This window comes from Trematosphaeria pertusa (genome assembly GCF_010094035.1).
Source record: "Trematosphaeria pertusa strain CBS 122368 unplaced genomic scaffold BU26scaffold_16, whole genome shotgun sequence".
Lineage (NCBI taxonomy): Eukaryota > Fungi > Ascomycota > Dothideomycetes > Pleosporales > Trematosphaeriaceae > Trematosphaeria > Trematosphaeria pertusa.
Window position 1 is genome coordinate 875,498 of NW_022987227.1, and position 12,541 is coordinate 888,038.

A 12,541-nucleotide genomic window follows, 5' to 3' on the forward strand; every position below is an offset into this window, starting at 1 on the left:
GTCGGTGGTGTGTGAGGTCAAGTCGAGTAGATGTGGCGTTGGCAGCGTGCAAAGTCCTCGACGCGTAACCCAATTCACGGTGACGTCGAAGGAGGTGAGGTGCTGCACATGCAATAGCGCGAAAGGTACATTTTTTTTATCCTAGCTGAGTGCGAAAACTAGTTGCCCAGCCAGCTATTCGACCTATACTACGGCTACGAGAGGAGTCTGCGGCTACTTCAGATACCTGGAAAAGTCCAAAATTTGCATCGACATGATGTTATGCAGATGATGGAGAAAGAAGAATGTCCCGCAACAGCAGAATTTTATATCTATTGTAGCAGACAAACCATGGTACGCGCGAGGCGCGGCCTGACATCAACCAAGTACAGGACATACAGTCGTGTGTTAAAACTCTGGCAACACTTTACCGGCCCCAAACTAGAGAAAGTGTTGCCAAACTTCTGCTCTAGTATTGTATAAGCTGAGAAGAGAATCAAATCACAGTCAAGCCTGTTGTGCTCTACCCTGCAGAGGATAATGTATAGTCTATGCACTCCATCCTTTCAAACCTACCTTATCAATTCTGTCACTCTTTAGAAGAATATCGGAGTGCAATGGGCAGCGATCCAATACGAAGCCATGTGTAGCTATCCAAAAGTTTCACGACACTCTAGTTACACATGAAATTTACATTGTAATATGCTTAAAACTCTAGCTCTATGACAGAACTCGTTGGTACTGCTGAGCAGATCCTTACCATATTATCCGACTTCTCATCTCCCTCCTGACACTCTTTGTCCTTCCTCAACCTCACCTCACAGGCCCCGCAAGACCCAAACCGACATCCAAACTCAGGCTTCAACCCCGCGCTCTCCGCCAACTCCAAGATTGAACGAGTTCCCTCTTCCCACACAATCTCTTTCTTGGACTCGGTGAAATGTACGACTGCTTTTTCCGGAACGCCGTCGGATACTCGCAGGGAAGGAACTCGCACGCCAAAAAGGACTCGCTGCGAATCGAAGATTCGGGGACCTTCGCTAGCAATAGAAAGGAGCGTATATCTTTGTCGAAAGAAGGAGGTCCACAGATGTATGCTGTGCCTACACTTCCGGGTATTTGGATGGGAGTGATGCGCATGGGATCGAGGAAGTAGGGATCGCAAAACAGCTCGAGGTTGGAGCTTTGGGTTGGTCTGCCGGCGTAGTCGTAGTCCTGGCCCAAGACATCGATGTCTTCCCGCGGCCGCGTGAAGGAGGTGATACATTTCAAAAAGTCCGCCGTATACTTATTTTAGGGGATCGCGCGTAGTCGTTGAGGGCGTGGACGCTGTGCCGCACGCCAGCTAAAGGCAGCATCACCGACGACTCCACGTTTCCTCCGCAACCCAGCAGTCTTTTCAGCATGCGCATTCTCATTCTCGGTGCTTCGGGGCGCGTCGGCAGGTTGGTCGTCCAAGGCGCGCTCGCGCGAGGTGATTAATCCGGCTCCTCCCGCGGTGAGTTGCATCAGACGCTGACGAGTACGCCCGCGAGCAGGCCACAGTGTGACGGCGCTGGTGCGAAACGAGGCCTCCCTCGCATCCATCGCCGCCGCCGACGGCGCCCTCACAATAGTCAAGGGCCAGCCGCAAGACCAGGCCAACGTCGAGAAGGCCTTCGCCGCCGTGGCCGAGGACGCGCCCGCCGCCGTCGTCGTGACGCTGAACAGCGCGCGCACTAGCGATAATCCCTTCGCCAAGCCGATATCGCCCCCAACACTCATGCACGACGCCCACGTAAACGTCCTCGCCGCCATGAAGACCCACGGTACCCGCAAGATCGTCACCCTCCAGGCGCACGGCGTGGGCGACTCTTTCCCGACGCTGTTCCTGCCTGTCAAACTGCTCGTCCGCTACTCCAACATGGGCATCGGCTACAAAGACCACGAGCAGGTCGAGCAGGTGGTGAAGCAGAGTGGCCTGAGCTATGTGCTTGCGCGTCCCGTCCGCTTCATCGAAGGGCCGTCTGCGCATGTTCACTTCTACGGCAACAAGGGCGAGGGGCTTGGCTCCCTTAAGACCGCCACCAGGGCGAGCGTGGCGACCTTCCTGCTGGATGCCGTGGAGAAAGATGAATGGGACGGCACGACACCCGTTATTTCCAACTAGTCTATGTTGACATACATGTCTATCAAATAGCCTCTTCCCGTCAACTCCTGTTCCTCACGCCTTTCCCTCTGCCAGCTTCTGTTCCTCAAAGTGCTTGACCATGGCGATCCTTACCGTGGGTTGTGTGGCCATTCGAAATCGACAGGCAGCATGTACGGCGGTCGAGCATTCGCCTCGGTGTCGCTTTCGAGGACCAGCCACTTTGCTGTAGAGTCCCAGTCTGAGTACGGGGCGTCAATCACCTGTTGCTTGGCTTTTGGGGTGGTGGAGTCGATGCCACTGCTTGTGTGCCAGGCTTCAGGAATGCGAGCGAACGCATAGATTTGGATGCCATTGCTGTTGGTCTGGGCCATGATTCCTCGCTCCTTCCACAGTGTCAAGCACATTCCTTTTCGGACTCGCTCGGCCAGATTGGGCTTTCTAGAGTCTGCTGCCGAGATGAAGCATTCACGGCCGCCAATCCCAGAGTACAGGGCCTTTTGCTCCGTGAGCCTCGACCGAACTTTCGACCAGGCTCCGTCAGCGCCGACGGCTACGTCGAAAGCATCCTCTGTGCGATCGGGGAATTTCAGATGCAGCTTTCCGTCCGCCGCTTCTTCGATCCCAATCAACTTGGAATCCCACTCCACGGTGCCTTCCTTCAACGATTCTAGAAGAATCCGCCGAAGGACTCTTCTGTCCACCTCTGGCCTATCATTGAAGTCTTCGGGCCGTCCACCCTCTCCGCTGCTCTCGTCAAGCAGCTTTTCGCCATTTGGACTGAAAATTCGCAGTGTCTCCGCTTCCCGTCGTGCGTGTCGGTTGAATTCTTCCCACGGCTGCAAGCTGCGTTCATTGAGATGCAATTATCCTTCATACACGAAAACGAGAATTCGCCAGGAACTAACGTCATACGACTCTGTGAAACCTACCTTTGCAGTGCACTACCAAGTGTCCGTCAAGCATGGAAGATTGTCATGGACCGAGAAGCTATTTTCCACCCCCCTGGTTTACGCCCCGGAAGCGAACGTGCGCGCGATCAATGGACTGACGTTACGGTCAATTCCGAAGAGGACAACGAGGCAGAGTTGGCCAAAGCGAAGCGTGCACAAATGCGGCTATCATGCTTTAAGGCAGTGACTCTGGAAAGAGCAAATAGCGTCGACTTTATTAGCACTGTAGTCTAGTGCGTGCATCATGCCTTCATTGATCGATACTCAGCACACCTGCTTCACAAAAAGATGGTATCTCGCCATAGCCATTGACACAATTGCTAATTTGGGTGAACCCTTTAAAGCTATGGGGGGTTCACCGCTTGGGCCCCATGGTGTTTCACCCGTCGAACGCGACCGGCTCGAGAAATACAACGCGCAATTTGGCACCTCCGCATTCAATGTCTCTCGAGTTTACGAACTCAATGCCGCTACTGTGGACTATGAAAGACTTTGTAGTTCATGGGATCGAGCGCTTGCGAGACACAACATTTTGCGATCCAGATTTATCAATCATACAGGGGGCATCAGGATCTATCAGAGCAATCCAACTCGTACAGAGTTCGTCAAGGGACTTGATGTCCGGGAGCTCATCAACCACGAATTCGACCTGGAGAAAGAGTGCCCTGTTCGTATAACAATTTCGCCTCGCTATCTGGTCATATGCATCAGTCATATCGTATGCGACTTCAACCACCTTGCGCTTCCTTTTGGACGAGCTTTCCGCGTTCTATTTAGGCTATTCGCCCGCTGCGCCCATCAACAAATATGAGGACACATGCTGAGGCACGAATGTCGATTATCCCGTCAGGGAGTTCTGGAGAGATTATCTTCCCGAACCGAAGAAGACCGCGACATTGGCAACTAAATGCACACGAAACACGTTCCGGGGAACTTCTTACGCTCACAAGTTCGCTCCATCTTCCCAAAGGACTCTGCATTCAATAATCGACACGTACAATCTTACCCATCATCAAGCCGCCCTCGCCGTTGTTTCACTTGCCCTAGAGTCGGTGCTCTCCTCCCACGTGGTATTTGGTAGCCCTTTCATGGGTCGCTCCGAGGAAGACGAAAGCACCATCGGTCTCTTCCTCCAGCCACTGCCAATCTGTATACCCAAGACCTCTGCCGGCACCCCATTGCATCAGTTCTTGGCTTCTCTTCGTGCGTCTAGTCAATCTGCTCTCGCCAACGCCATCCCATGGAATGGAACCGCTGGGCTGGAGTACTAAAATGCCCGGTTCCGACTGTCCCTGTGGCCCTTGGGGGTTGTCTAAAATCCGAAATTTTGGGCTATATGCTGGAGGGGGGGAAGAGGGTTGCTTGAGTGAACCGAGGAACGGAATGAGACCGCGTGGGTGTCAAGCCTCGAGGCTTGGATACCAAGGCTAATATCAGCCGACGCGCACGCTCCTCCGATTCTGCTAGATTACGCGGGGTTATAAATCGCTCTGTAATCTGTACATCAGGCAAGATTTCGAGCTTCAAGATTTTGGTGGAGTCCCTTCACTTCGTGGCGGTGGCTGGCTCACATTTTTGGATGCTGATTGGTTGGGAGATGCACGCTAAGCCGTTGCCAAATCGTCCTTTCGTCTTGGCCCTTCTGCCTTCCTCCCAACACAAACCAGAGGGGTTGGCCGCGTCTTGAGACGCATAGTTCTATAGCATTCTGCCCCTCGATCTCCTTCTTATACTACGTTTTTTCTATCTAAATTTGTTTCCCGTGAGGAGTAGTCCGCGGACTCGCATGGTCTCTCCGTCCTTGCCCTATCCCACTCGTTGGCGTACTTCAAGCCGGTGGTCTCGACAAGGTGTCGAAACCAGATGCTGGCAAAGGGGTGAGAGTCGCCTCGTCTTCGCAGTAAAAAAGAAGTGGTTGAAGGCTGCGCTGTTACGCTCAGATGTCAGCCTAACCAGCGGAAGTGCGGAAGCCACACGTATTCCACGGCGCAAAAAGCAAGCCATGTGCAGAGGCAGAAGGCAACAGGCTGACTTGGGAATATGCTTCGCCCCCTAGCACAGCCTGGAGATCAATTAGTTAAGAACTCAAACAGATCACTCCTGACAAGTAAGTCTTTTCGCCTCGGCTATATTAACTTCCCGATAAACCAATCCCTTCCTACCGGGAAGCACTATGCGCTGGATACTTTTTTCTTGGCGAAGCCAAACGCAATCAGCAGTCCAGCCAGCTGAGAGCCTTTCGGAGTTGCATGACACTTCGGCTCCAAACACAAACGTTCCTTCATCAGCGGAGTCATGGCCTAGACCAACTGCCTCAGTAGAGCCACCGCGCATCGAATCCTACAACTTCCTCTGTTCTCCGGAACCACTACTGCAGGATCCTGCACCAGAGCCCTTTGAACAACGTTCGTACGACCGCTTTCCTAATGCGGCCGAACTACCGGCAAATGGAGTACGCGGCCGCTTTCAGCAAGAACTCCAACCCACGACTGCAAGTGGCTGTAGTGGGGGTGACAGGGTACCTGCAGAGAATGGTCGGGGAGGTGATCCGCATGAAAGGATACATCCAATGCCCACGAATTGGTCGGATGTCGCCAAACGGAGACCAGATGATGCTATGCAGCAGCTCGAGGCTATTCGTCACGAAACCATATCCAACATAGCGAGAGCGTCGAATCAAACTGATATCAGTCCTCCCGTTCGCCGCCGCCCTTTGCCACCATCCATTTCCATCTATCCCCCGGGCACCTCTCCGAATTCCCTCGGAACACCAAACGCAAATACTTCAACGTGGCTGTCCAACCCTGGAGCACCCCGTCTAGCTCCCTCAGCATATGAAAGCTCAACGGTTTCGCTCGGAGCCTCCGGTCTAGCCCCTCCAATTGCCCGGCTACCCATGGGCACTCCTGGCATCGTCCCCTCCGATGAATCTGTACCTGGAAGCGACGCTTACGATGTCGACAGGCCAACATGCTCACTGAATCTGGTGTGCTACCGCGGAGGCGCGCAAGGCTGTATTCTCCGACAAATTCAAACAGCCCTAGGGTCCCGCTTTCCGGATCAGGGAGCTTTCAAGGATGCGCTAGCGAAGAGTCCACAGATAATCGTGAGCGACAAGCGGTTCTTCAGAGAGCTGCATCGTCTGTATTGGACAGAGATGTCTGGATTCTGGCGCCGACATTTATCGCTCAAGACATTGACTGGTCTGCGCCTTCTCGCGGTACGCACGCCCTGAAATTGCAATCCAACTGTCCATTTGAGGCTGAACTGATGTAAACAGTATTCCCCCGTGACGCGGCCTGTCGTGGTCCCGTTTGACGACTTCGTCCTGCAAGAGATGCACTACGCCTACGAGCACCCTGACAGCGTCAAGAGCCAGACTGACTGGATCGAATGGGTCTTCCGGCTCCGCCGACGCAACAAGCGCCACGCGATCGAGTTCGTCGAGGGCTGGAACAGCGCGCGCGTCATCGTTGCTGCGATGCTGCCGTGGCTGATGTCCTGCCTTGTGGGTATCATCTGGACGGCTACTGGGGGAGATGCCCAGACAGCGTTCACTGTGGCGAGCTTCATCCTCACTTCTGGTACAGGTAAACGGATTACTCTAATCTGCACGCGACGTGCCCTGGTTTCAAGAAGCTGATCTCCCGTAGTGATCCTGGCTTTGCTCGCTGTTATCAGTGGGATCGAGTCTTCCGGGAGGAGCCATGCCCGGCAGGGATAATTATCAGACCGACGATACTATGGGCTCTATCGACATTTGGAAGGTGATAATGGCTTTTGAACGCTTAAATGATAGATGAAGGGAGAGAAACCCAAGTCGACCGATGAGGGTGCCCACGAGGCTGACTAATCCATCACCACACTATACCACTTTCGGATAGGCGTTTAACAAAACCGGTAACAGCTCCTGACCTCCCCTCTCATTGCTTCGACACCTTCGTGTCTTCGCGTCTCCGCGTCTCGCACCCGACCAAGGTTTCTTCCACACAAAGCCTCAGCGCCCGGGGTTTGAGCCCGTGGATCCGCGCTCAACGATCAACCTGGCTTATTGCAGCCATCGCTGGCACAGCAAGCACGCAAACAATCCAGAGCCCCCACACCTTGTACGTCTTGCGATCAGCTTCAACCCCCTTCAACATCGACGCTCTCATGCAAATCATCGCCCCGATGCCAAATGGACCGATATATCCCCACCATGGCACACGCCAGAAAGACGGCGCGCCGATTGACCAGGTGAGCATGGGAACTATGACGGTCCACCGTGCTACGTGATCACCCCAAACGATGGGGATCGTCGCCCGCCCTCGACCGCGATCACCTTCCTGATCGCACAGATCCTGCACCTGAAGAGTGGTGAAGACGATGGCTCCGATCATCCAATGCCATTGCTTCGCTTGCTCAGTTAGGCTGAGCGGTTGGCCTGCATATGCCACGGTCGTCGCTCCGAGAGCGAACGCCACGACAGCGCAGGCATTGATGAGGTTGCGGGAGAAGGGATGATTGCCTCCTTCCAAGTCGTTGTACATATATCCCAGGATCAACAGCGAGATGGTGTACTCGGTCGCTCCGAAATATACGCATCCCGCCAGAACTGCAACGTGAAGAGCCACCCAGAGACTGGTAGCGCTGGAGGGGCTAAGACGCCCGGAGGGAATAGGCCTCCATGGCTTATTCAGTGCATCCTCGGCGACAGAAGAAAGGCGACGTTGGTTGCCCACACAGAAGACGAGGAAGTTAAGCCAGACCCAGAAGATGACAGCCAGGAAGCGGAAGGGCAGGTCTAAGATTTTGACATCTGGACTTTGCTCGGAGTTCAAAGCAGACCCGGCGAATAGGTTGACAAGACCGGTGGCAGTCATCGGGTATACCAGCGGCTTGTGGTCGCTGAGAGTGAAGAGCAACAGCGTGTGCCCATGGTATGTGAGAGCTCTCAGCAAGAAGGAATGCCGGTACGCTCTTGACAATCGATACTGGATTTTGGTTAGCGCTTGGAACCACAAGACGCGAGCCCAAGTATACCGATAGGCTGCGCTGGTATGTGCGCCCAGGACCGGCTCTCTTGGAGGTCATTCTATCGGCCCTTGAAGTGCTCATAAGGTCGACGGGGCAGATAAATTGACTTCGGTGTGGCAGCGTCTTCTGGTGGAGAAGGATTCTACAGCCTCTTATCTACACCACAGCCGCTGGCTCTCCTCACTCATCTCGAAACAAAATGCCCGAAGTAAGCCTATCACCGGCCGTTACACGGGATCGCTCTAGGCCGGCTCGGCTCGTCGTTATTGAACGATCTCAATCTCACAAGCCTCCTCCGGTTAAGTGATCCCGAGCGATCCTACAGGCAGAACGGGGAGTATCTAATCCTCAACTTCCACGAGAGTACCACTTATTAAGAAGGGATCGGCAGAACTTCACTCGATGCTAAAGACTCCGTCCTTGTTCCGGATCCAGCCGGGAATCAATATGACCTTGTCGATAGCAATCCCTCAAGTCATCCCCGGGCGTATCGTTGTCGAATCTTCGGAAATCTGATTTCGACGTGGGCTGTGTTTGCAGAGACAAGCATTGGCGCTACTCCTCCTTTAAAGTGACTGGACGGTCGGGACCCGACAGATTTAGAATAGTGGGTCCGGTAGGGCTGTCCACTGCGAGTTCTGCTGCCTCAGATGCAAAAAATATGTTGCGCAATCTATTCGAGTTACGTGTTGGGAGGGATCTACGAAAGACCTCAGTACGACGAAGTCTTCGGCTGATTTTTACTTTGCCGGATTGACAAGGGCCACTTGCACTATTCGGATGATGTAGGGACCCCTGTGAGGTGTTCCTGAGATTCCCGGACCGCGGCAAAGCCCACTCCGTTCGAGCCGATTCCGCAGATTTCTTGGGAATGCTTCGATACCTGCTCCCTCCCACTTCACCCAACGCCACTGGCTCTCCACTCCCGCGAGGTACAAACTGACGAGACGTATTGGGCTCCATTCGCTCTCCTCTTGCCTCTTCACTCTGTCTTCAAAAAAATAATGTGGTCCTACGCTGCATTTCTACCCCTCATCTATGTAAGGAAATCTAAATGGCCATTTGAGCTATATTTTAACGTGTCTAGATTCTTTTCCTCGCTATTTACCGCCTCACTCTACACCCTCTCCGCAAACATCCCGGACCCATCCTCTCCAAGTTAACCGACTGGGTCAATGTATATCATAGCTGGAAAGGCGACCGTTATCTCGTGCTCACTCGACTTCACAAGCAATACGGACCCGTAGTGCGGTTTGGTCCCAATCGCATTTCGTTCTGTACTGCCAGTTCTCTTCAAGACATCTATGGCTTCCGCGCAAACACTCGCAAGGCGGACTGGTATAGGATATGGGAGATGTTGTTCGGCGCTGCCAGTACAGCAACAATCATTGACCGGCAAAGTCACGCCAAGCGCAAACGAATTCTGCAATCTAGTTTTACAGAACCTGCGCTTAAGGATGTGGAGCATGTACTGCTGAAGAACACCGCCGAGTTCTGTCGAAATCTTTTGGACGACACCGATGCGAGTAGTCCCCGAGCGAATGGTTGGGGTCCCGCAAGAAATCTCAGCCTGATTGTTGGATACATGACCTTCGACACTATGGGCGAGATGGTCTTCAGTAAGAGCTTCGGGATGCAGCATTCTCCAAAATTCCGGGGTTTTTTGGGACTCAGTATGGACGCCTTGCGGGGCTTGAACGCGACAGCTTTCATGCCCCTTCTGCTGAAGCTCAAGCTTCACATTCTCCTCTTCTCAGAGCTGAACGACGGCATGCAAAGATACAAAAAGTACTGCGCGGAGCAGTCCGACGACCGTATCAAACGCTCCGCGCAAATCGAGAATAAGGATATCTGGACCCGTGTTATCGCCGGCAAGGATTCTATCACCGGGCATTCGTTTACGGCCGAGGATCTGCAATCCGAAGCTGCAATCTTGGTGTCGGTGGCGTCTCATCCCATGCGTATCACCGTCAGCGCTCTTACGCACTACTTGCTCAATAATCCGGAGTGTATGGAGAAACTAGTACAAGAGCTCCGATCCAGGTTCGAAAAGCTTGACGATATCCGCATGGGAGAAGCATTGAAGTCTTGCACGTACTTGCGGGCCTGTATCACCGAGACCTTGCGTCTCTCTCCTAGCATCCCTGGGATACCTCTGCGAACGGCGAGGAAAGGAGGTGTTGTAGTTGACGACGAGGTTTTCCCAGAAGGCACCGATGTTGGTGTTGCCACATACGCACTCCAACACTCGGAAGATTACTTTCCTGATCCATATGCGTTTATTCCGGAGAGGTGGATTCCTGTGGCATCAAGCGAGCGGCCCTCCAAATACCAAGCAGAAGAGGCGCAGAAGAAGGCAAAGCAGGCATTCTGTGCGTTCAGCCTGGGTCCGGATGGCTGCTTGGGCAAGACGATGGTGTACCACCAGGCCAGTGTCATCGCCGCACGCATGCTGTGGATGTTCGAGATCAGGCGAGCCGAAGGTGATGATGGGGAGAGCAAACGCATAGGCGCAGCAAAGGAATGGGCTTTTGCAGGAGAGTATCCACTCAACGACAAATTCGCCGCGGAGGGAGACGGACCATGGATTCAGGCACGGCAACGCGTTGTGTGCGAATAAGGAAGGTGCAGTTAGAGACGTAAGCCCAACAATTCCTTTTCTTAATTGCTGCAGTCCCAGGAACCGTTTCTCTGGGTGTGTCATATTGATAATGCAAGCCAACGCGGCACGGATTCTAATCCCTGCTGACGCTTACGCCGGTCCGTCGTGGTGCCACCTTGAGAGTCGGCTTGAGGCGAGTTGACTGTGCCGTGTAGACGTCTTCACAAGACAGGATGTACAGACGGATCCACTGTCGAACGTTCATCTTCTCGACAGACAGCGATGTCGTCCTCCACCCTGTTGACCACCTTCGTTGCAGGCGTCAGCTCGCATTTACTATACTTCATCCGCGGCGAGCATCATGATCATGCACCACTCCTCGCCGCACTCGCGCCCCTCTCATGGACTACCACATTCTTACTTTTCGCGCAGTCATTGGCTTTACTAGAAGCTGCAAAGAGTGCGACTCTCCTGCTTTTGAGTTATGGCACTGGTCTCTACGCATCTATTATCATTTACCGGCTCTTTTTCCATCCTCTCCGTGCCTTCCCTGGCCCCGCACTGGCCAAAGTCACCAAGTTCTGGCACAGCGTCAAGCTTTCGAACCTCCGGAACCACGAGCTTCTGGAGGCTCTGCATCAGCAGTATGGCGATATCGTCCGTATCGGTCCGAATGAGGTGGTCGTCTTCAGAGCAGACGGTGTCCCAGCCGTCCACGGCCCCGGCTCCAGATGCACCAAAGCCCCCTGGTACGACATGCTCCAGAAAGACCGCTCTATCCATGCGACGCGCAAGCCGCACCTACACCAAGCACGCCGCAAGATCTGGGATCAGGGTTTCGGTATGAAGGCATTGAGATCGTACCAAAAGCGCGTCAACACACACGTGGATTCGCTCAGCAAGAACATTAGCAAGCGGGTAGGAGAGGCTATCAATTGCACACAGCTCTTTCTATTCTTTGGCTTCGAAGTCATGGGCGACACGGCGTTTGGGTCAGGGTTCGGCATGTTGGAAACCAACGAAGAACATCCCATTGTGCAAATCATGAGGAGCGGGATCTACATCATCGGCCGCCTGACGCCTGTGCCATGGCTCGTCACCGTGCTCACGTCTCTTCCCGGTGCGAATGCGGACTTCAAGAGGCTGGAGGCGTATGCAGAGAAGAGCATTATCGCACGGTCGAAAATGGACAGAGACCCAGACGATGTCATGTCCAAACTCATCGCCGCTGCTCGAGATCCGAAAGACCCGGATAAGATTGATTTCCACTGGCTGGGAGGCGATGCTATGGTTATCATCATCGCGGGATCCGATACCGTCTCCATCGCCCTGGCGTTCTTGTTCTACCATCTTGCTCTTCTACCGGTCCATATTGCGAAACTGAGAGATGAGCTGAGCGGAGTGGATATAACGGATAACAACACCCTGCAAGGGCTTCCGCATCTCAACGCCCTCATCAACGAAACACTGCGGCTCTATCCTCCTGTTCCCTCTGCCCCACTACGACAAACACCCCCCGAGGGCCTGCGCATAGGCGAGAAGTTCATCCCCGGAAACGTCGTCATTTCCACCCCCTTGTGGAGTCTCGGACGTCTCGAGAGCAGCTACGTTCGCGCCTCTGAATTCCTTCCAGAGCGCTGGTACAAGGGTTCTGATATGATCAAAGACGCACGCGGATTTGCTCCTTTTTCGAGCGGGGCGCATAGTTGTTTAGGAAAACAGTTAGCGCATATTGAGTTAAGGCTAGTTACTGCGCGGTTGGTGACGCAGTATGATTTCGCGTTCGCGGATGAGAAGGCTGCAGGCGATGTGGTCGCCGATATCAAGGATTGCTTTACAGCTATACCCGGGCCGTTGAGATTG

The 12,541-nt window shown here is 53.7% G+C and overlaps 7 protein-coding genes across 7 annotated transcripts; 4 read left to right on the plus strand and 3 right to left on the minus strand.

Annotated features, from left to right (window-relative positions):
- Positions 1-587: 587 nt before the first annotated feature.
- On the minus strand, positions 588-1,528 carry BU26DRAFT_110712 (uncharacterized protein). The gene has a single exon (XM_033819402.1). It carries the CDS (start codon positions 1,244-1,246, stop codon positions 686-688), a length of 561 nt encoding a protein of 186 aa, XP_033678916.1. The 5' UTR covers positions 1,247-1,528; the 3' UTR covers positions 588-685.
- Positions 1,366-2,140, plus strand: BU26DRAFT_523465 (NAD(P)-binding protein). Its single transcript, XM_033830053.1, has 2 exons — positions 1,366-1,453; positions 1,518-2,140. Exons 1-2 carry the CDS (start codon positions 1,384-1,386, stop codon positions 2,126-2,128), a joined length of 681 nt encoding a protein of 226 aa, XP_033678917.1. The 5' UTR covers positions 1,366-1,383; the 3' UTR covers positions 2,129-2,140.
- Positions 2,141-2,238: 98 nt separating this feature from the next.
- BU26DRAFT_569806 (uncharacterized protein) lies at positions 2,239-3,020 on the minus strand (the record flags this gene model as incomplete). The annotated part of the gene is made up of 2 exons (XM_033833931.1): positions 2,239-2,953; positions 3,016-3,020. 2 exons carry the CDS (start codon positions 3,018-3,020, stop codon positions 2,239-2,241), a joined length of 720 nt encoding a protein of 239 aa, XP_033678918.1.
- A 1,842-nt stretch (positions 3,021-4,862) lies between these two features.
- BU26DRAFT_110570 (uncharacterized protein) lies at positions 4,863-6,938 on the plus strand. The gene is made up of 3 exons (XM_033819401.1): positions 4,863-6,280; positions 6,341-6,650; positions 6,714-6,938. The coding sequence occupies exons 1-3, from the start codon at positions 5,234-5,236 to the stop codon at positions 6,782-6,784; spliced, it is 1,428 nt and encodes a 475-aa protein (XP_033678919.1). The 5' UTR covers positions 4,863-5,233; the 3' UTR covers positions 6,785-6,938.
- BU26DRAFT_609204 (uncharacterized protein) lies at positions 6,759-8,133 on the minus strand (the record flags this gene model as incomplete). The annotated part of the gene is made up of 2 exons (XM_033835912.1): positions 6,759-8,033; positions 8,083-8,133. 2 exons carry the CDS (start codon positions 8,131-8,133, stop codon positions 7,092-7,094), a joined length of 993 nt encoding a protein of 330 aa, XP_033678920.1. The 3' UTR covers positions 6,759-7,091.
- Positions 8,134-9,080: 947 nt separating this feature from the next.
- Positions 9,081-10,696, plus strand: BU26DRAFT_569809 (cytochrome P450 CYP548A5; the record flags this gene model as incomplete). The annotated part of the gene is made up of 2 exons (XM_033833932.1): positions 9,081-9,116; positions 9,164-10,696. 2 exons carry the CDS (start codon positions 9,081-9,083, stop codon positions 10,694-10,696), a joined length of 1,569 nt encoding a protein of 522 aa, XP_033678921.1.
- A 294-nt stretch (positions 10,697-10,990) lies between these two features.
- Positions 10,991-12,469, plus strand: BU26DRAFT_385658 (cytochrome P450 monooxygenase-like protein; the record flags this gene model as incomplete). The annotated part of the gene is made up of 1 exon (XM_033822628.1): positions 10,991-12,469. A coding segment is annotated over one exon (1,479 nt), but the record flags the coding sequence as incomplete, so codon positions are not given.
- Positions 12,470-12,541: the final 72 nt, after the last annotated feature.